The sequence below is a fragment of the Myotis lucifugus genome, unplaced genomic scaffold, assembly GCF_000147115.1.
Source record: "Myotis lucifugus unplaced genomic scaffold, Myoluc2.0 scaffold_83, whole genome shotgun sequence".
Lineage (NCBI taxonomy): Eukaryota > Metazoa > Chordata > Mammalia > Chiroptera > Vespertilionidae > Myotis > Myotis lucifugus.
The window spans coordinates 1,113,711-1,137,491 of record NW_005871131.1 but is presented as its reverse complement, the minus strand read 5'-3'; the positions used below and the strand labels follow the sequence as shown (position 1 = coordinate 1,137,491).

Sequence of the window (23,781 nt, the reverse complement as noted above, 5' to 3'; positions counted from 1 at the left end):
GTGCTCAAATGGTTTCTTTTGGGGGAAAAAATGATCATTAAGATGATTGCTAATGTTTTCACCTTCTAGAAAGAACAGACAGAGGGGAAAGAAAACATCTGCCTTAATCCAATTGGATAGGGTTTTTTGTTGTTTATTTTTTAGATGTGGATAGGCCATCCCAAATCACCATTCAGCAGTTAGCTCTTCTCAATTCCACGGCAGTGAGCCATGTGTTTCACGAATATGTTCATATTTAAGGCTCTACTGTACTTCAGATTGGCCACATTTGTGAGATAATGAAGCTGTATCTCAAGGTGAATTGTACACTTTTATGTGACATTAAGCTCCTTTGTATATTGTCGATGTGTACAGAGCTCACGGGGGCTCTGATCACGGATGCAGAGGGGTGACGTGGAAAGAACACCAGGAACTGGGAGACTGTGGGTCTGGCCTGTTGGCCACCCACCGGCTACAGGAACTCAACAAGTCACTACCCCTTGGCGGGCCTCGGCTTCCTCATGTAAAGGTGATGCTGTTGGGCGGATGCTCTCTAGGGATCTTTCCCACTTCGATGGGCTGGGATTCCGATAAACACTCATCAGTTAACTGCGTGTGGGTGGCTAAGGGCTCCACAGATGTCTGAACTACTCTCTTCTGAAACGTGCATTTTTTTACCTTCCACTTAATACATTCACACACACACACACACAGAATCCTGTCTTATAGGACAGTCTCAATTCTCTTTAGAAATGACTAGACATTTCCCAGATAAGTGTCAACAGCCACACTTTCCCAGGCCTCTTTAACAATTTCAGGTACTTGAGAAGAAATCACTGGGCCACAGACGCCAACCAGCATGGAAAACAGCATGAGCCAGAGCCCCCGACCCCTCTCCCCAAAGCCCATTGGGTCTGATGAGAGGCTTGGGTGTTCCCTCCAGGGCGGTTAAAATACGGCTGAAAATTTCTCACACAAGACTCAGGTCCCTTTCTCCCTGCTCATCCCTAGGAGAACGTGATGTAGACCTCGGTCAAGTTTCAAAGTGGTATTTTTTGGGGGGAAGGAAGAAACACAGTTTAGCACTGGTTCTTGAGAGGCTGTGGGGGCACTGGACTAGTCATTTAGTGACAAGCTCACGAGGCAAGGGAGCCAGACCTGGCCGAGTAAGTGCCGAGTTCTCACCGCCGTGCACGCAAGCCGCAGCACACACCCAGGCAGGCTCCCTGCCATTTGCTGGGGGGGAGTGTGGGGTGGAGGGTGGGGGGGTTACTTGGAAATTAGATTAGGCTGTAACAACTACATCTGAAAGAACGTGTTTGCTCACTGAACTTCTCATGTAACCATGTTCCACCCTAACAGAGCCAGTCATTTCCAAGGTATTCCTATTTTTCTCAATTGCTTCCAGACAGTTCTGTGGTTTTGACTTGTGCTGATCTTTTTCAATGAAAATAAATGAACCATCTGGAAAAACAAGTACACATAAAACACCACTTCCTGCATTTTAAAATGTTAAATTTGGAAATGGTGTTTTCTTCCAGAGAATTTCTGGTGCGTTCTGAGCGCCAACAGGTTTAATAAAAACTCACAGGGACTTGCTGGAGGAGCCAGACCATGGTCTGTGTCCTTCTGACGGCTTTCCGAGGGTGGAGCACAGGCACGGCCTGCAGGCCCGATCCTCCCGCCCAAGTCCTGGGAAAGGTGCTAGGACACCTACCCTCTGAGGTCCCCAGCAGGGGAGGGGGTGTCCCATCAGGAACAGAGCCCAGGGAGGCACACCCCACACCCCTTATGGAAGCAGCAGCCTGCGCTCCTGGCCAGGGCACAGACAGACATCTGTTCCCACTCAGGTGGCACTCAGCCTGGCCTGGTCTGCAGCAGGCAGCACACAGAGGGCCTGGCACACACAGGCAGCGTCGCCAAGTGCACAGCGATGACACCTCTCACCCTGAGGGGCTCCTTGTGCTCCAGACCTGGTGCTGGGGCTCTCCCTGCACTATCTCCAGTCTTTAAACCACCTTCCAGCAGGTTCTAGCCTGCCCTCCTTGCAGGGGAGGGGTGGGGAAGGGCACGAAAGCATTCACCTCTTCCCCAGAGCGGGACAGGCACAGTCCCTAAGAGTAGGGAGCCGAGTTTTTGGAAGTGCAGCCCCCGTCACTCCTCACATTGAAGAGAGGCCGGGAGTGGAGCCGTGGATAAGCCACCACTCTCGGAGAAGGTGACGGCCAGGGTGCTGTCGCAGAAGGAAACCAGACTCGAATCAGGAAGCCTGTACTCAGGCCTCATGCCACCACTTGCTCCGTCTCCTCTTTTACAAAGTTGGGATGGCACATGGCTGCCAGCCCCTCTCGGGCTGTCACGGGATCCAGCGACAACTCAAGCCGAAGTGCATTGCAACCCGAGAAGGCCTCTGGGTCGCCCCCAGAGCCTGGGCCGGGGCCACCGCAACTCACCTGCAGCACTCGGCTCACATTCCTGAGACCCACCCAGAAGGGAGAAATCAACAACACCCGGCTTTAGGAAACAAAGCGTGCTTACTGGGCACTCCTGATACTAGTCGCAGTGGCCGTAACACCCGAAAGGCGCGGAGGGCTTTGACGTCAAAGCCTCCGGATTTGCCACCGGAGTGGTTACCGCCTTCTGTTTCTTTGGTTAATTGTTCCAAAATTACGCTAAACAACCTGAAAGAAGAAGAGAGGAAGAAACGTTAGAGTCTGTCACCCAGGGAAGCAAAACAGGATGATAGCAGTAGTTATTTCTGAACAAGGGCTAATTCTGCGTGGCTGCTGCTTAAATAAAGGGAAAGCAAGGCCAAGGCAAGATCCGGGCTGTGACCCCGGAAGGTGACCCCTGTGTCTAACATGATTTGGGTCAGGGGATGATCTCCCGTTTCCCTGCCAAGGGAACATCCTCAGGCAAGTCCACCAGCACGGCAGAGGGGCTCACTGGGGTCCAACGATGACAAACGGAATTGCCCCATAGAAATAACGACAACAATAATCTAACGGCTGCCATTTCTGAGCACTCACCAGGTGCTGCCTACTTTACGTACATGATCTCATTAATCCTCACAAACCGTTCTGCGGTAGCAATTATTATTAACACCATTTTACAGCTGAGGAAACAAACTTCCTGGGAGCAAGGGACGTGCCCAAGTTCACAAAACCAGTGGCAGAACGAACGCATGGATCCAGGTATGTTGGCCCCATGAGGATGTAGGTTCCATAGGGCAAGGAATTTTAGCCTGTGCTGTTCATTTGTTCATTGAGTCTCTTCTAGCAAACAGTTCCTGATATGTAAGAGGTGCTCAAAAATATCTGATGAATAATTCAATGTATGAATATTGACTTCGAAGTCCCACATCTTCATCGATATGCTCGCCATATCCCACCTCCACCCTCATAGGGACATGTGCGGAATGATGTAAGCCAGAGGCCAGGGAGCTGTGCAAAGGCCAAACGCAGCAACCTGAGGTATGAAGACCAGCATTTCTCTTTTGAAATGTGGATAACATTGTATCTGGCAGCCACGACAAATTTTTTCCTACTCTCAGAAGGTTTTTCGGATAAAGCTGTTTCCAAGCGATCTGCTCATTTGACAGTTACTTTTGCTCTTTCAAATAAACATTTATTCTTTGGAATTGCTGCTTGTTTTTTCAGAATAAATATAAATTTGCCCATTTCAAATAGAAACAACTCCGGCCAATCAGATTGTGGGGATGATTGGCCCAGCAACAAAGAAAAGGTTTCTAAAGTTTAATTAGCAGCCAAAGCAGAAACTCGGCCCCCACTGGCACGCCTCTGGATGGCCAAGACACCGCGTCCATAAAACACAGGGTGGTCTGAAGTGCAGCCCTGACCCGGCACAGACATGCCATTCCGGGGCACTGAAAGTCCAGGCGTTTGTTTTAGTAACACTGCAGCAATTAGCAATGAACCCAGGCGGGTGAGGGGCGAACTGAGTCAGTCTCTACCTTTTCAAAGCTTCAGATGACAGGTTTCTCTCATTAGCGTAGTTTTTTAATGACTGTAAACCCCTGCAGCAAGGCTAACGTTCAAAGTCTCCCTCCAAACAAGTTTATAGCTTCACAAAAACAAAGAAAGGAAGGGGAAGAAAGAAAACCTCAAACTTTTCTGAAATGTGGCAGCCACTGGAATTTTCATCCCAAAGGGGTAGGCACGTAAACTATGCAGGTAGTGACTTAAGATTGCTTTCAAGTGCCAGCGTTTTGCAATGTACACTCTGTGGTCCCTTATCCCCTGTTCTTCAGCAATGTCCTTGAAAACAGGTGAATAATGTCCCTCTCCCACTAGAGGAACCCGAGTCCGAGAGGGAAGCTGGCTGCTGTTTCCAGACAGCCATGAGTGGAAGTGGTCAGGGGTTGGGGCTGGCTTCCTTCCGGTGAGCTAGGAGGCATTAAAACAAGTCCCTCGCCTTCCCTGGGCTTCAGTGTCCTCTGTGTAAAATGAGAAAATGGGATTAAATGATCCAGAGCCCCACACCCTTCCCATCCTAATATTTTGTGATTCTACTCCCTTCAACACCACCCCCAACCAAAAAAAATGTACCATGTGCCTAAAGAGATAAGTAGAAAGTATTTGATATTAGATTATTATTAAAAGTTTACCCCAAGCTCTGGCCTGTGTGGCTCAGTTGGTTGAGTGCCATCCCATGCACCAAAAGGTCCCCAGTTCTACTCCTGGTCAGGGGACTTGCCTGGGTTGTGATCCCTAGTAGGTGGCATGCAGGAGGCAGCGATTGCTGTTTCTCTCATATCTGGATATCTCCCCCCGCCCTTTCCCCAAGCCCCATCTCCTTCTCTGTCTAAAAATCAATTTAAAAAAAACATGAAAAATAATATACCCTAAGACAGAAAAAAAGGCAAGCAGCTACCTAACCTGACTCAAGTCAGAAGCACCAGAATGAGCACTGCACATCCTTCTTCACAAAGCTTAAATGAAGAGCCTGAATGCTCTGTTCATCGAAAAAATCAGAGGTATGGGATAACTGTGGCTCAGATCAAACGTTCCTAGACAGGGTACAGTATCAGCTCTGGTAGACCCACTGAGTCCTCCTATGGTCACATTTTAGACATATCAATTCCTTTCCCAATGTCCCTGTTACTAGGAATCTTGACAAAAGCAGGGCATGGCTGACTTGGAATGGAAAATCCATTGGATTGAGATACAGTTTGTAGTTGGAAACTTTAGGGAGTAGGAATTTGATTCCAATGAAGACATTTAATTTTTCACCCTTTTTAACTTGTCTTCCACTCTTTGACTACAATTGAGTGCATATTTTAGAAGAATATTGTAATGTTCTAAAGTTTTTCATATTTAACGAAAAAAAAAAGACCAAGTCCAGTTCTAATACTTTAACTTCCTTGAATTTTTACTTTTTCTAAAACAATGTTATAGCTGCTAATTTAGAATAAAATACAACCATTTTAAGCATATAATGGCATGTTTTGACAAAAGTATAAGCCTAAGTAATGACCCCACAATCAAAACATCCAGTATCTCCAAAAGTTCTCTCACGCCTGTTGTAGTCTTCCTCCCTCTAAGCACACCCTTGGGTAGCGGTTGGCTGATTATCAGTTGGGGCTTTTTCCCTTTTCTTGAATCTTATATAAACAGAATCATACAGCTTGTTCTTTTTTGTTTATCTTCTTTTGCTCACCATGTTTTTGAGAGTCATCCAAGTTGTTACATTAATCAGCAGTTCATTTCTTTTTATTGTTGAGTGATACCACAATGACTTACCCATTCACCTGTTGAGAGATATTTGGGTTGTTTCCACCACCTTTTCTCTATTATGAAATAAAGTCTCTTTGTGAACATGTATTTTCCCTTATCTTGACTAAGTGCATACTAATAATACTGGTAATATGGTCATATGGTAAGTATCTGATTAATATTGTAAGAAATTGGCAAACTTTTCCAAAATGATTGTGCCATTTTCCATTTCTACAAGCAGTGTATGAGTTTCAGTTGCTCCATATCTTGGTTAACATTTGGTAGTGTCCATCTTTTTACATTCAGTAATACTAGTGGGTATGAAAATGCTGTCCTTGTGGCTTTAATTAGCACTTCTCTAATTACTAATGATGAACATCTTTTCAGATGCTTGGTGACCATTTACATATCGTCTTTTGTGAAGATCTGTTCAAATCTTTTGCCTGTTAATGTACTGGGTTGTCTTCTTACTATTGAGTTGTAAGAGTTCTTTATATATTCTAAATACAAATATTTAATCAGTATGTACTGCGATTTTTTTCCCCAATTGGTGCATAACTTTTTCATTTTCTTCACACTGTCTTTTGAAGAAAAGTTTTCAATTTTGGTAAGGTTCAAGTTTTCCATGATTTCTTTTATGGCTAGTGCTTTTTGTGTCCTAAGAAATCTCTGCCTACCCTAAGGTCATAAAGATGTTCTCCTAAACATTTTATAGTTTTAACTTTCACATCTAGGTCTAGGATCTGTTAAGGTAGCATCTATATGCAATATGAGGTAAGAATGGAGTCTTTTTTTAATATATATACAGGGGAAATAGTTGTTCCAGCACCATTTGCTGAAAACAGTTTCCTCAACCCATTGAATGATCAAGGAACCTTTGTCTAAAACCAATTTTATGGGGGGAAAAAAATTGCTTTTGGCCTGGTGTGCTCAGTGGTCGAGCGTCAACCTATGAACCAGGAGGTCACGGTTCGATTCCTGGTCAGGACACATGCCTGGATTGCGGGCTCCATCTCCAGCGTGGGGCATGCAGGAGGCAGCTGATCAATGATTCTCTCTCATCATTGCTGTTTCTATCTCTCTCTCCCTCTCCCTTCCTCTCTGAAATCAATAAAAATAAATTTTAAAAATAATAAAAATAAAACCAATTTTATGAGTCTATTTCAAGACTCTATTCTGTTCCATTGATCTTGATGTCTACTCCTTATGTCAATATCACAGTCTTGACTACTTACTGTAGTTTTTTTTAATATATTTTATTGATTTTTTACAGAGAGGAAGGAAGAGAGATAGAGAGTTAGAAACATCGATGAGAGAGAAACATCGATCAGCTGCCTCCTGCACATCTCCCACCGGGGATGTGCGCAACCCAGGTACATGCCCTTGACCGGAATCGAACCCGGGACCCCTCAGTCCGCAGGCCGACGCTCTATCCACTGAGCCAAACCGGTTTTGGCTGTAGTTTTATAATAAGCCTTAACATCAGGTTCTAGCTTTGTTCTTAAATATGTCTTTAGCTACTCTAGAGCCTCTCTAATTTCCATTTAAATTTTCAAATAAATTTGTCAATCTATATAACAATCTTGCTGGGATTTAGATTAGGATTCACTCTGTAGCTTAATTTAAGAAGAACTGATATCCTAACAATATGGAGTTTTCTAATCTATGACACTGTACATCATTCCATTTATTTAGGTCTTCTTTGGTTTCTCAGAAAGGTTTAGTCATTTCAATGCACTATCCCTACATATTTCATGTTTGTTAATGCAACAGTAAATAGCAGTCTTTAAAATTTCATTTTCCAATAGTTCATGACTATTACATAGAAATTCTCAGGGTTTTTTTCATACTGACCTTTTACCCAGAAACATTGCTAAATCATTCAGAAAACATAACTTTGTTTGATTTTCATCCTTTTAAATACACTCAGACCTGTTTTATGTCCCCAGATATGTCTCTCTTGGTTAATACTCCATGTGCATATGAAAAGAATGTGTATTCTACTCTTGTTGGTGGGATGTTCTAAAAATGTCAATCAAGTCAAGTTGATTGATGGTACTGTCCAAACTTCCCTGTGTCCATAGTGATTTTCTGTCTACATGTTCTATCAACACTCCTCAAGGGTATTAAAATGTACAATCACAACTGTAGATTTGTCTATTCCTCCTTTCAGGTCTATCAGTTTTGTCTTTGTGTATTTTGAAGCTCTGTTATTAGGCACATATATATTTATGATTATTACATCTTCTGGGATTAAATGACAACCTTTATTATTATGAAATTTCTCTCTTTATTCTTGATAATATCCCTTGTTTTTAAGTCTACTTTGTTGGATATTAATATAGCCACTCAGGCTTTTCTTAGTTTTTGCATTTTATGTATTTTTCTGTCCTTTTACTTTAAAATTGTTTGTGTCTTTATATTTAAAGTAGTTTTATAGACACTATAGAGTGGGGACTTTTCAACATATAAAACCTGATAAACTCTGGGTTCTAATAAGAGTTTATAAATCTGGGTTTAAATCTACCATCTTGTTATTTCTTTTCTATTGCTCTGTCCATTGTTAGTTTTTCTTTCTCTGTCTTTTTTGGGTTGAGCTTTTTTAAAAACAAACAAACAAAAAGTATTTAATCTCCTCCAATACACGCCTGTTAGTTATATCTCATTATCTTTCTAGTGGCTCCTTTAGAACAAATGTCAGCAAAAAACTTCTCTAAAGTGCCAGAGAGTATCCCTTGTAGGATTTGCAGGCCATAGAGTCTCCGTCACAACTACTCAACTTAGCCATCCTAACACCAAATAGCCATAGACATGAATGAATATGACAGTCTTCCAACAAAATTTTATCTATTAAAGCAAACAGCAAGACACTTGTCAATGTGGGTGGAGGAGGGAATGGCAATAAACCAGATTTGGTCTATGGGCTGAAGTTTGCTGGCCCACACTCCAGGATTTACAATATACATCTTTAACTTATCACAGTCTACCTTCAAATAATATTTTGTCACTTCACCTACCATACAAGCACTTTGCAGTAGTATATGGCTCTTTTTCCTTGTTCCTGCCCTTTGTACTATTATGTATTTTACTTTTATAGAAGCTATAAGCCCCATAATATATTGTTATTCTTTATGCTTTGAATAATAAATTAATTTTAAAGAGATTTTAAAATGAGAAATGTGTTTTAATATTTATCTAGATAATTACCCTTTCTGACATTCTTTATTCCTTTTTGTAGATCCACATTTCTATCTGGTGTCATTTTCCTTCAGTGTGAAGATGTTCCTTTAACATTTGTTGAGATGCAGATCTACTGGTGATGAATTCTCAGCTTTGGTTTGTGTGAAAAAGTTTTGGAGTTGTTTTTTATTTCAATTTGGAGATCTCTTCACTGAATAAAAAAATTAGGTTCCCTAGCACTTTAAAGATGTCGCTGTAGCGCTTGCTGGCTTGCATAGTTGCTTACAAAAAGTCTGTAACATCTTTTTTCTCCGATTGCTTTTAAGATTTCCTCGTTGGTTTTGAGCAATTCAATTATGATTATAAAGTGCCTTGATGTTGCCTTCTTCATGCTTATTTTGCTTGAATTTCTTGGATTTTTTAGTTTATATTTTTTATCGCATTTAGAAAAGTTGGAGCCATTCCTTAAAATATTTTTTGCTGTCTCCCCTCTATCTCCTCTCTTCTGGGATGCCAAATATATATATGCTAAAGCACTTGATATTGTCCCACGAGTCACCAGGTGTATTCATATTTGTATCCATCATTACTCTTTGTGTTACTGCAATGTCTTCGTGATCCTTGATATTTTTTCTTCTATTGTGTCTAACCTGCTATTAAGCCAATCCAGAGAACTTTCATTTCAGATATTTGTCAGCTCTCAAAATCCCATTTGGTTTTTTTTTTATATTGTCCCATCTTCCATCACTGTAGTCATTCCTTTAAATCCATAAGCATATTTATAATAGCTATTTTTAAAGTTCTGTAAAATAATTCTCTACTAATTCCATCATCTCTGTCATTTCCAGGTCTGTTTCTATTGATGGAATTTCCTCCTGGTTATGGGCCACAGTTCTTCAGATGCCTAGTGATATTTGGCTGGATGCTAGACATTGTAAAATGTCTGGATTTTGTTGTCTTCTTTTAAAGAGTGTGGCGTTTTCTTTAATGGGCAGTTAGGTTACTTGCATATCAGTTTTCTCCTTTTCAGGCTTCTTCCCAAACATTATCAGTAAGGGTTTCAGGTAGTCCTTACTCTGCAGCAGAGGCTGGCAAATTTATTTCGCAAAGGGCCAGATAGCAAGTACAGGGTGGGGCAAAAGTCGGTTTACAGTTGTTCACATAAAAAATAATACAATAGTTAATAAATAATAACCCAATAATAAACTCTGTGTTTCACATATTCACAACTGTAAACCTACTTTTTCCCCATCCTGTATTGTAAACATTGTGGATCTAAACTACTCAATTCAACTCTGTGAACAAATATATGACACTGTTATAATAAAACCTTATTTACAAAAATCAGTGGCAGGCTGGATTTGGCCTGTTGGCCATAGTTTGTCAACCCCTGCCTGGAGCTAGTTTATCCCCAATACTAATGTCCCTCTGGAGTCTCTACTGACATTCCAGGGTGTTCAATGACATCTTTCCACGCTGGTTGGTGTTCCCTAACAGTGTTCTTTGCCTGGCCTCACAGAATCTCACCCCACGTAACTGTAGCTGAACATTCAGTCAAAACTCAAGAGGACCCCAAGGCATATTTATAGAGCTCTTTCTCTGAATAGCTCCCTCCCCTTCCACACTAGGCCTCTCAAATTTCAGCCACCTCAGCCTCTCTGACCTCTTGTTTCTGTCTCAACCTAACGAGACCACCACACTGTACCTGGTTCCCTCTCTGTGCTGTACTACAGCCTGAAAAATGTCTCCAGGCAGAAAGCCAAGGTGACTGAAGGGTAGGGACAAAGAAATGGAGCTAAGAATCTCCATCCTCCAGGGCCAGGAGAGGCACAGCAAGATTATTCCAGAATCAAGAGACCTTCAAGGTTCCTGCTAGCCATTCCTGTTAGAGTTCACCAGATACAGGAAGGTATGATACATATCTATCACCTATTCATTTTAGCTGCACTACCTTGGCTGTCATACCTTAGATGCCAATATACTATGGTGAGTTTTGCAAAAGCTAACTTTTTTCCCATAAGTCTAATTATCCCACTGGGCCACCATTGCGGATCCCATTTTAACTTCAAAGGTTTGAGATTAGAGGCTCAAAAGTTTTCCTACTCTCCCAACATCCAACTAGATTAGTCTCCCATAAAAAGCCAAAGGATTCATGATAAAAGAATAATCCAAAAGATAAATTATCTTGCTCAACTATAAAAGGTAACTGAACAAGTCATAGCGATGAAAACAGAGAGGTCATTTAACAGTCTCTCTCTCTAAGACCAAATGTAATTTTAGGAGCAACCCATTTTGTAGCTGGGTAACGAAGACTCAGCGATGGGATCTAGTTTCTTTTTCCGTGTGGGTATTTGGTCCAAAGATCCAGCATTCCACCGACACTGATTCGTTTTTCTCTTGCTGGCCACATTTCCAGGTGTGGCAGGACCAGAATAACACAGGCCACTGGTTTTCATTTTACCATTTTACTTTAAATAAAACTATTGGTGTCTTCTTCCTGTAACAGGATTTCAGGATAATGCCTGCCTCTCTGAATTTTCTGGCTTATTTCATTTCATGCCAGATATCTGATATTATTCAGACACTTGTTTTGTTATTTAAAATGGGATAGTAGCATGCCAAAGTTTTTCCCCACAAGTCAGCAGAAAGAATTAATAGCTTTGCTCAAGGGATGTTAAACAGCAGAGTACCTCACTGCTATAAGGATTTATTACTTTTTTACTATTCTGAGTTTTTTTAAAAAAAACTTAACAGGGTGCTAAATATAAGAGCTCTACACATTTGACTCAAATCACCAGTAGGGCTGGCCTATTTGTGGAAGCCAGAGGCCCTGTAAGATGAACCCTCTCTCATCAGAAGCTTAGACTTCCTGCTATAGCCGTTTCTGAAAGCACGAGTAAAAAACATGAAATATTTTTCTTTTCTTTTCTTTTTTTTGTCCTCACCTGAGGATATGTTTTCCATTGATTTCTAGAGAGAGTGAAAGGGTGGGAGGGAGGGGAAAGAGAGAGAGAACCATCGATGTCAGAGACACATCGATTGGTTGCCTCCCGCAATGTGCCCTGACCGGGGCTGGGGATCAAAGTTGCAACCCAGGTATGTGCCCTTGACTGGGAATAGAACCCCAACCCTTTGGTGCATGGCCTGACGCTATGACCATTGAACCACACCGGTCAGGGGAAAACCACGAGAGCATTTCAAACCAGTCCTGCCTGGAGATTGCCAGCAGCATCACCAGTCTTCAAAGAACTCCCGACAGGTCTGGCTGCAATCACCGGCAGAGGAGTAACCACATTTCCTCCAAAGACGCAGTTCTTCTGTCCCTCCCGCCTCCCGTTTTCCAAACAAACATCTCTCCCAAAATAAAAGGGACTTACCCTACTATTACTATAACAAAATCCAGTAAATTCCATCCATTCCTAACATAAGCATTAGGATGTAGCAATAATCCATAAGCTATAATCTTCAAAAATGTCTCGACTGTAAAAATAATCAGGAAGGCATATTCTACTTTTTCCTGTGAAGAAAAACAAAGAAAAGGGAGGGGGGAGAAGAAGGAGAAAAGATTTTAAAAATACAGATTAAAATATTAGAATCAATTTCCAAGCATTTTTCTCCAAGTCACATTTTCATTACGAGAAATGGAACCATTTACACTGCACCTGGGCCAGGGAGGCATGTTCCTTCTCACACTGAATTCCTCATAAGCAGCTAAGCATAACCCTCTTTTCACCGGGGGCTGCATGATTGCATTCTGCCACCTGCCCTGATGCATGTGCAATGAGACTGCTAGGACATAACAGGCACACTTGTTATTTGCACACATTTGCAAAACGCAGCATGTTTCCTCCTGAGGCTGCCAAACCGGGCCCAGAAAAGCACGAGGTGCAGCAAAGATCCCAACGGCAGCTTTGAAGGGAACGTCCTGTGGGAGAGAGGAAGATGTGTCTGCTTTGACCCTCTCTTGATCGTGGGTTTATATCTAACGTCTAAGTCAGGGTCAGCTTTGTCACTGAGCAGCACGGTGACCTTGGCAAAGCCCCATCTCTCCTCTGGACCTACGTTTCCTCATCCACACGCACAGTAATGGGGGTGAATTCAGGATGGGAAGGCCACAGTCTGCTTATCGGCATGCCACCTTTCTCGGATGACCCTGCTGAGTGCTGAGTGGTCACCACGCACGTTCCCAGGCCAGGCTCAACCTTCTCTGCTCAGCAGTCATTCCCACGCCATTGCCACAGACCTCCGAGACTCCGTCCTGGGCTACATGAACCTTCCCAGTTCCAACTCCTGCATCTCCACGAGTATAGAAAACACACCCATCAGTCTAAAAATGTTGACTTTTTCCTCTTTTATAAAGGTTTTCTTTATACAACTTCAGCTTTCCTAGAAATATGGGCCGACCGAGATGTGTGTGATTCATTTTACAAGAGGCATTCCCTGGTAAGAAGCTACTTAAATAATAACTAGATGAAAAGTCCTCAGGAATGAAACTCTTCCATATGGGCCATAATGTCCTCTACTGATATGAACTCTACACGGGGGACCTGAAGAAAGTCACCAAGGTCAGGAAAAGGAAGCCAGGAATTCTCTTATTAAGATGCCTGGTGCACGAGGTCAAGTCGGCCTGGCCCAGGAAACACTCAGTGAGCATCTCTTCTGCTTGGCAGACCCATTCCCAGAGCCAGGTAGAAAAAGTCTCCACTGTGGTCCCCAGCCTCGAAAGGCTTAGCCTGGTGGGGGAAGGGGCGAGGGGCGGTTTCTAACGTGCACACAGAGACAGTCCCAAGAGAGGTAAGTGACAAAGAGCAAGTCTGCATCATTAGCCGTCTGATAAGGCCAAAGGGCTCATCCACTTCTCCCCTGCAAGGACTCTTGTTACATGTATATGACTGCTCTTTTGCCTCAGCCACCCTGGGCTCGAGCCATCTGCCACCAGTGCTACCCCTCTGCTGCTGGCCAGTTCCAGTCCCCAGCTGAACTTCTGCGTGTCTTCTCATGGCATCCTTCCTCTTTAGCGCCAGGGGAACCATCCGACCACTACAGTACCCCAGCCTTCACCCCCACTCCCGACTCCCCACTGGTTCTGCCAGAAAACCAGTTTATCAGTTCTTCCTTCCGGTCCCTGCCATTCCTAACCTGCCCTCAGAGTGCCCTTTCATCCTCAGCACACCGTCATGGCAGCCTAATAGATTCTTTGGTGCAGTGAGCTAGCCAGAGTCAGTGTGTTTTCCATTTTAAAAGCCCAGTTTGATACGCATCCCTATGTTTACCACAGTATGACTTACAATAGCCAAGATATAGAAGCAACCTAGGTATCCATCAATAGATGAATGGATAAAGAAGATGTGGTATATATATACACGGTGGAATATTACTCAGCAATAAAACAGAACAAAATCTTGCCATTTGCAACAACATGGATGGACTTAGAGAGCATTATGTTAAGTGAAATAAATCAAACAGAGAAAGACAAATACCTATGATTTCACTTACATGTCGAATCTAAAAAGAATAAACAAAACAACAAAAACAGACTCATCGTAACAGAGAAGAAAGGTAAAGGAGGGATTAAATGATGGAAGGAAACTTGACTTGGGGTGGTGAACACACAGAACAATATACAAATAATGTATTATAGAATTGTACCCCTGAAACCGATATAATTTTATTAACAAATGTCACCTCAATAAATCCAATAAAAATAAAATAAATTTAAATAGTAAAAATAAATAAAATAGAGAAACTGAGAGTTGCCAGAGGGGAGGGAGATAGGGGGATGGGTGGAAAAGGTGAAGGGTAGTAAGAGGTATGAGCTTCCAGTTATAACATAAATATGCTACAGGGCTGTAATACACAGCACAGGGAATGTAGTCAATAATATCGTAATAACTTTGCACGGTGTCAGATGGGTACTAGACTTACAAGGGTGATCACAGTGTAAGGTATATAAATGTCAAATCACTATGATGTACATCTGAAACTAATATAACGTTGTATGCCAATTATACATTTTTTAAAGCCTAGCTCCTCCACAGCCTCCAGACCCATGCTTCCTCCAGACCTTCCAAAGAAAACCCAGGCCCTGTCCTGGGGTTCGCTCATCCCATGCACCCCAATCCGTCCTTCAGGCGGTGGAGAACTTCCTCGGCTATGACATCACCGCCTCCCCCAGTCCAGGCTGAGGTGAGCAGGTTGCAAAATGTTCCCAGAGCAGCAGCATGCATTCCCCCTTCCTGCCACACGCAGACCTCCAAGGCCTCTGGTCACTCTCCATACTCCCTGTAACCTCCATGAACACCCGGCTCCTCTCCTGTGCACTGCCATGTCCCTGAGCGGGTGCTGCCACGGGAGGGGCATTCACTCCACTGTGAATGTTCTGAGGAACAGGGGCCCACTTTGCTATTGGGTGGGGAGGAGACACCCAGGAGGGCTTCCGTGAGGCAGTGATGTTAACTTTGAGAGCTAAAAGGAAGAGCTATTCTGTTGTTTTAAGCAGAAGCAACAATCCCTGAAAATAGCAATCCACTGTACTGAAATTAGACCCTGGCCACCAAATGTGGATTTTCAATATGTTTTGGAGACTTGGAGTTCCAAGGGCACAGGATAAGCTGAAAACAGCATGCTGATTTTATAATTTCACTCCCCCTTTTATCCCTTCTGCTTTATTTACTAGGCCAGACAGGGGGAGGAAGCTTTTGCTGCCATCAATATTCATAGCAGTTACATGCCTACGTCAACACAGTGCTATGCTTTAGAGCAGAAAAACAAGACAAGGAACAGAGAGTACACCTACCACACTGCTTGTTTTTCCTCTTTGGCTTTCATTTATAAGTAATTTTGCCACAATAATACAAGGCCCATTTGTATAACTGAATTGTTGAGGGCTCTTTTATCCCCCTCTCTTGTCCTCTTCTCTCTCCTTTTTATAGAATTTGGTTTCTCTTTTCAGAATCCTCAGTGCACTACTGGATGAAACTGACTACAAGAAATACAACTTGCTTTAATGTGATGCTTTATCACAGAGGCGCTGCCATAAAGCCAACTCAACATCAGCCTGGAGAGCAAGGCAGACCCTCTGCCTAAAAGCCAGTGTCATCCTGGTCCCCGGTCCTGCTATTAAAAAGGACTCCTACGCAACAAATGCCCCTCCACGTTAAGCAAATGTCGTGTAAAGAACATCTCGCAAAACAACAATTATGGGAAGGGGGGGGGCGAGTTATTATTTACTTCACACACACACACAAAGTTGCTCATTTGAGGAAAGCATGTTGAGTTAGTCATGTGAGAAGGAAGCCGAATTCCTAACTGGGCGAGGCCAGAGTGGGCACGGAGCTGAGGGGCCGGTGAGGTGTCCATGGAGAAGGCATGGAGCCTGTGCAGGATGGAGGAGAGCACGGCGGAAGCAACAGCAGCAAGGATGAAGGAATGGGTTGAAAAGAGGCAGGCAAGAACCCTCCAGAAGTGGACCGGAACCAAGGTGTCCCAGGGCTGGGCTGCCCCTTAAAAGTCCTATCCCAGGCTAAACAAAGAGAGTAAATGATCCCTGCACCTCAATGTCTGCATTTGCCAGGCAGAGTCACGTGACAGGGGATCCTGGGTGGGCAGGGCTAGTCAAACCTCCTTTTAAGAAACCACAGCCCGGCCAGTGTGGCTCATTTGGTTGAACGTCATCCCATGCACCAGGAGGTCACTGGTTTTATTCCCAGTCAGGGCACATGCCCCTGTTGTGGGCTCCATTCCTGATAGGGGGTGTGTACGAGGCAGCCGCAGCCTATCAATGTCTCTCTCATTGATGTTTCTATCTCTCTCTCCCTCTCCCTTCCTCTCTCTGAAAATCAATAAAAACATATTTTGTTAAAAAGCTAGTAGCTAATAAAAGAAAAAAGAAAAAGAAAGAAACCACCAATTCCTCTTAATCAGATACCAATCTATCTATATATGAATGAAAGTCCCTCATTGCCGGAGGCCGGTCCATCCTTGCTGCTTGACGCAGTCGCTGCAGGAAAGAGGCATCTGCACAGCATGTGTTTCAGTGGACCTGGCGTATGTAGCATACTGTTTTTAATATGTTTGCTCCCTTTAGCGCCATGTGTTTTAACCAAGGTCACCTCTCCGAGAAAGGTTGTTTCCCCAGGTGGGGATCTTTCCCTGAGGTTAGGGAGGGGATACAACCCCTTAATTAAGTGCCAGGCGGGTAATTAAGCTACATGGTCTTTACTCCCTGGAATGGAGATGAGAAACACCTTAACCCTTGTAATAGAAATTGACGGGATTGGAATCGGCTGGTATAAATACGGATGTAATAAGACAATAAACGTCAGATCCTCATCAGTTCCTGACCAGAACTCCGACCAGAACTTTGGCTGGAGATCCTGGCTATAGGTCCTGACTAGGCTGCTGACCAACTGAAGGCTGTCTTCGTGTCATTCCTTCTTCGCCGACTCCGTCCACACCTTTGGGGACCCCTGGACCTGCTGGGATTGGACCCCAGCAACTCATGAGACCTCAAGCCACCAAAGAAATAAAGGCACCAAATTTAATTCTGAAACCTGACTTATTTTCTTTAAACATCGAAGTTTCACCAAACAGGAGAGGCTCCACCAACAGTCTCTAAACCAGTTACCTCTACACAGAACCTTGAGAAACAGAAACTGCAACTGGCAGGGAGTGGGAGGGGCCAGGGCCCTCCATGCTGATGCTTGCCCACTTCCATGCCTTTGCCCACCCTGCTTCCCCGTCACAGTGTGCCTCCCCCAACATATGGAGCTCTCTCCCCCCCGCACTCAGTGAGCACACAGCAAGCCCAGCACTGCTGACTGGAATGAACTTGGAGTCATAAATAATATCTGTTTTCTACTAGCCTGATTCAGGTCTACTTCCCGTCCCCTCTTTCTGGAATGGTTTCCCCCATCCTGCTTTCATTGGGCTAAGTTCTACTCTTCCTTCAAGGCTCAGCTTAAATGACACTTTCTCAGTGAAACCCCTGCTGACCTCCCAGACAAAATCAGGGCCTGCTGTTAGGTGCTGTCAAAACTCATTACACTTCTTCATAACTTTATGTGAAAATTTTAAATTCTTTAAAAAATCTCTTCAGTATCTGACTCCCCCAATAAATGATAATTTCTCTAAGATCAGAGACCATTTCTGTTTCATGCATCATTGTATTTCCAAGGCCTGTCATAAAAATACTCATATTTATAAATGAATAAATAAGTAGGCAAAATGAGAGGTTTAGACCAAACATTACTCCATGTCTCTTCCTGCTAAGAAGTCCCATAATGATGTTAGTCTGCTCAGGCTGCCATAACAACATACCATAGACAGGGTGGCTTAACAACAGATTTATTTCTCACAGTTCTGGAGCTGGAGAGTCCAAGGTCAAGGTCCTGGCTGATCTGGGGTCTGGTGAGAGCTCCCTGGCTCACAGAGGGCTGACTTCTCACTATGTTCTCATCTGACCTTTGCCTGGTACATGTATGTGTAAAGAGGGAATGAGAGAGAGACCCATCTCTTCAGTTCTTCTTATAAGGGCACTAATCCTATCATGAGGGCCCCATCCTAATTACCTCTGAAAGACTCCATCTCTAAATGCCAATATGTTGGGGGTGAGGCTTCCATATATAAATCTGGGGGGATACAAACATTCAGTCCATAACAATAATATAAAGGGCCCATGGCTTTGCCCTCTTTCGGGAAACCATCCCTAAGTGTCAGGGAAAAGCCTCTGGACATAGCCGTCCTATTTCCTAACTGCAGCCTCCCACTCACGACGGTGGGCAGGTGCATCCAGTCAGTGAGGGATATGCACACAGGCAAGGCAGTGAGGGTGAGGAGCAGCCCAGAGATTGGGAGCACAGGTAGTGGGGGGCAGGTGGGAGGGACTGGGTAAGGCTGAGTGGACCACTCAAGGGAGGCCATGAAAGGCCCCCATGTGCCGGGCTGCGGGGTGTGACCTCCGTCTCTCAGCTGTAAAAAGAGCAGGCTGCACAGATGAGTTCTTCCAACTTTAGGACTATGATTCCCTGGGCCCTGATGAGCAAAGCCCAGACACAGGTGGTGGCAGGAGGTTCTGTGAGGCCAGAGACCCCTGGAAGACACCCACCCAAGAGCAGCGGCTGTTTTGCCAGGTCATATTCAGGGCAGGCTTGCTGAGAGACCCTCAGAAGGAGGCGACTGGGGAGCCACGGAGCTGCTATCACAGGGTCTCAATAAGCCATTCAATCTCTAGTGAAACTCTGGGGGCAAACCACAGGAAGGTGGCCAGCAGGTGGCCTCTGCTCCGAGCAGGGATGGAAGCCGAGGTCATTTTTCTCTCTGCAGGTATTAATGAAGCATGTACTTAGCAGGCCTCCAGTGGGTACTTTAACACCATCGTTATATGAAGAAGCTGGCTAGAACAGTCAGTTTGCCTTTGGTTTTCTTCCCCTTTGGTTTAAAAGTACAAACTTTAGATGACATTTGTGTCCTAAGTCCAATTCTAGTCTGTACAGCTGGGTCACTTACCCCTGGCTGGGTCACTTTACCCCATCTGCTTCTCTATAAAGCAAGGGTGGTCACCCCACCGACCAGGCTACAATGAAAATCAGATTAAATGAAAGGTGGGAAAGCTCTACCATCGGTCACACACGGCACAGTCACAGGAGGAGCGGACAGCTCTCGGCCTGAGAGGAGATCTGGAAACTCTTTGAAGATGTTTCTCCTGAAACCCCTACAGCCCAGGGACCCCATGACCACCCAGGTGGGGAGAGCCACTGCCCAGGATGCCATCAGAATGTACTGAGAGGACATGGAGGAGGCCAGCCGGGTGGGCTGGCTGACACTACGGAGACCAGCTGGTGTGTGGGAGGAGGGCAGCATCCCGCCTGGGCAGAGGAGGTGGCCCACTCGCTCACCTGCACAGCAGAGGCAGCTGCTGCTTTGCTGCCGAGAACAAAACAAGCAGCTGGGTGGGGTGGCTAATTATGGTTCTGGCCCCAGAAAAACTCCCCAGGTGACAGCACCCTGATCTTCCCCCAAGAACTGCTCCTTTCCTACTCTCGGTCCAGGGACTGCAGGGGGCGGCATGTGGTCAGGTTACTAGTTCAGGGATAGGCGTGTTACTCAGCGTGTGTCACCAGGTCCAATTCGAGCTAATCCTGGGGTCTTCACTTCGGCAACTAGGCAAGAAATGCCGTCACTGGCTGGACGCAGCTCTGAGATACAGAGCCAGGAAGTGGGGAGAGGGAGTCAAGCAGAAAGGCAGAGAAACTCAGACAGAGGCAAGCATCTGGCTCTGAAGCCTTTGTATGAGCACCTGGATCAAGCTAAACCTGAAGCTAAAATTCTCCCCTTTACCTTGGGCTGTTCAGTTGCAAAATCCAATAAATGGAGACAGTTTGGGTTTGGGCTTTTGATCAATTACAAACAAAGGAGTCCTTGCTAATAAATACACGGGTCCTACAAGATCACTCTGCTTCTCTGAAAGCTGAAGCATCGAAGAGAATCTTCAGCAGCTCATCTCTCAAGAGGTTCAACTCCTCTGTGATTCCTTCCCCGCAGGCTTACGGATGGTTCTCTGTGCATGGGACCCATGAGCCCTGCAAGCCGGTTTCTCTGGGAATTCATCTAGGCTCCGCTTTCTAAATTGCCTCCTTCAATCTCATTCATTCTGTTTTTGTCTTCAGTTCCAACTGGTTTCCTATACACTACACACTCCTGTAAACTTGATGCCTGGGACTTGCCTTGCCTCCCACCCCACCCATCCTGGGACATGCACTCCTAGTTCCCTGGTAGTAGCTGCAGCCTACAGTTGGCAGCCATGCCCTTCCTCACCCAGCTTCAATGTCAAGGCATGCCCACCTCCATCCCACCTTGCTTGGCAGTTCAGATACCCCACTTTAATTTAATTCAACACCATTCATGGGTTGTCTACTCCCTACCAGGTGCAGTCCTGAGCCCTGGGTTTTCAAAGATGGCTGGGATGTTGTCCATGTCCTGAAGGGGGACATCAGGTGCATATGTAAAAATTTCAAAATACAGCAGACACTAATCAAAGCTAAAGCAGAATGCTGAAGAGAAGCGGGAGAAGGTGGGGGGGGGAATGGAGCACTTGATTGTGTCTGGAGCATTTGGGAAAACTTCCTAAAAAGCACAGGACCGTAACACATCTAAATTCCTCCATCTGGCATCCCCAAGGACCTCTACAATCTGTCTGTGTTCTACATACTAACAACTGCACCAAGTACAGGCCCCCGCTCCACCTCATTCCCCTTTCCTTCTCCACGGCTCCCTCGGCTCCTGCCTGTCAGTTCCCATAACCTCCTGCGTACACGTGAGACACATTAGAAACCCTCGTGTGGTGACTGCTCTCCTCTATGACGAAAGCACTTCTCTCTGCTTATCTAAATCCTGTTCTACCCTTTAAGGGAAGACCAGGGAGTTTTATTTCCTCTGAGACTTCTCTGCCCCCTCTTGCAAGCCTGATGCCTTTATCAGGGAAGACAAATGTCTGCCACCTGCCTGCTGCCTCTGCGCCCGGGGAACCTGCAGCCGACATCACTCGCCAGTCGTCACTGGCACCCCTCCCACTGCAGCTTCACTAGGTGCCCAGTCGAGCATGACCACTGACTGGAGTGGGCACCTGAGTCAAAACACTTTGCTGCCCCAGAGTTGAAAGTTGTGCTACGGGTTTGGCGTTTAATCAGGAAAGTGAACCATAACGAACACTCGAGCACTGACTCTGTTCAAGGCCATGAAAGAGGGCAGAGATGGGCACAGCACTGCCCTGTTTCAGGAGCTCCTGTCCCCTGGGGAGGTAGACCTATTGGATGTGCCCTCATGTACGAGCTGTAGACGGTCACTACCTTAAGGGCAGGAACCATCGTATCTCCCTCTGCAGAATCCTCCCGCTGTCCCAATCCGAAAGCTGAGCACTGAGCCTCAGGAAGTACCACGACGGCATCACCCACCAAAAAAGGACAAACAGGGCTGTGACTCCAAGGCTGCATGTCCAAGCATCTGAGCCAAGACCCTGTCACTGTCGGGAACCCTAAGAGCAGTTCCAACACGCAGCCAGGGTCCCACCCGCCCTCTCCTGGCTGGAGTTGCAGTCATGCTTTCTTTCTAACCAGTGTCAGGCCTTCCATCCTGTTCTGACAGCTCAGGTCAAGGTTGAGCACCGTGGGAGTGCGTGCCCTGCCGGGGCTGACCGAGCGCCTGGCTGCCTCCTCGCGATCTGTGGGGCCTGGCTCGTGGGACAACCGCCAAACACCCATCGTTTTAGAGAAGAAGCCTGTTCTTGGCATTGGTTAGTTCTAATGACACAAGCCAACGCTCCAGCAGGTCTACCTCCCTGGCTGAAAAGAAATGAGCAAACATTTCAAAATGGCAGGAAGTGAGTAAGTTTAAAACCGAACCTTTCATTTTGACAAGAAAGCAGCCATTCCGTTCTTTCCATGAACGGAGCTGGAGAAAAGCCTTTCAGAACTGTATGTAGTTAAATCCCCTGACCTCTGAATTGTACATCAATCTCACCTCATTCCCCTGTACACTTGCCCCCTTAGACACAGCACTTGGGCAAAAGAAACTTCGCAGCGTCTTATCTCCACTGATTCTCCAAGCGACAGAGTAAGACAGGCAGAGAAGGGATCGCTGTGTACGTTCACCTACGACGGTCACAGACTCTAAGTTCCTTCCTGCCGTGGTCAATGGGAAGAGACCTGACCACACCGACCTGGTGGGGAACCACACCTCCCACGCCTGTCAAATCTCGCCTGGGCTTCCGTGCCTTTCCACCTGTCACACCACAGTGACCTCAGCCTAGGGTCACCTAGGCCCTGCCACTGAGCAACCTGAGATGTACCTTGCCGGTCACAGCTGCCGACGGTAGGAGTGGTACCTGGCGGGTGGGGCTCAGAACCACCTTCACCACCAACAGGAGGCTCAGAGCCCGGGGTCAGGTCCTGGCCCTGCCACTTCCTGGCTTTGTAGACTCAGACAAGTGACTGTACTTTCTCACTGCAGCTTCTTCATCACAAAATGAGAAAGTGCCCAGGTTTGTTGTTGAGCGTAAATGAGGCAACATGGGTAAACACACGCGCCAATGAGCCAAGGTCTGCATGCAGCACGCTCCCATGACGGTGGTTCATTTTACTGTTGTGTCTTTGTAACAAGCCCTGAATAGCACTGGCCGCCACCCAAAAACAGCACAAGGCCTGCACGGAGCCACTGCTAACTACTCCCTAAACAGGCACTGGGACAATGGCTCACTCACTGCCGGCCCTCAGGTCTGCAAGCCCACAGGGCAGCCTGTCCTGCAGGGGGCCTGCTGGGTGAGCACTGCTGCCCTCTGAGGGAGAGAAGTGCTCCCTCTAAACCTGGTTCTCCCCCTGGCCTGTCCAGCAGTCTGTCTGGGCTATCACAGACAGGGAGATGAACTAGGACCCAGCTCCCACACCCCGTGTTACCCGCCCCTTCACTGCTAACAAAAAAGGAACATCTGGGGGTCCCTGGGGAGCAGGTGGCATTCAGCTCCCCATTGTTACTCCACCATAAAATCCACTTCGGGGGATGAATAACCCTCATTCACGGCCACCTATTTCCAGTGAGTGTGCTGAGATCATAAGAACATAGATATTTATTCCTATATAAATTTATGAATCAAAGTTTAAAAACACATGAAGTGTGAAGTCTATAACTGAGATAAAGTGTTTGATGCATTTACTCAGATAATCCCATGAGGGTAATTCGCCGTTGTTTTAGTCTTAGAAAGTAAAATGAAGTTAAAACCCAGTCACCGCCCAGTTGTGGCCCTGAAGTGGAAATCAATACACAAGTCAATGACTGAGCAGACCGAGTCTCCGCAGACCTGCTCGGAGCTGGGGAGGGTCATAGCAATGACCTGGTC

The 23,781-nt window shown here is 45.5% G+C and overlaps 1 protein-coding gene across 1 annotated transcript in view; it reads right to left on the bottom strand.

The window, feature by feature from the left end:
* CACNA1D (calcium voltage-gated channel subunit alpha1 D) overlaps window positions 1-23,781 on the bottom strand; it is a 289,303-nt gene that overhangs the window by 138,516 nt on the left and 127,006 nt on the right. Inside the window, 2 exon segments of the mRNA XM_023755748.1 lie at window positions 2,518-2,660; window positions 12,272-12,411. Of these exon segments, the coding sequence (XP_023611516.1) occupies window positions 2,518-2,660; window positions 12,272-12,411 (283 nt within the window).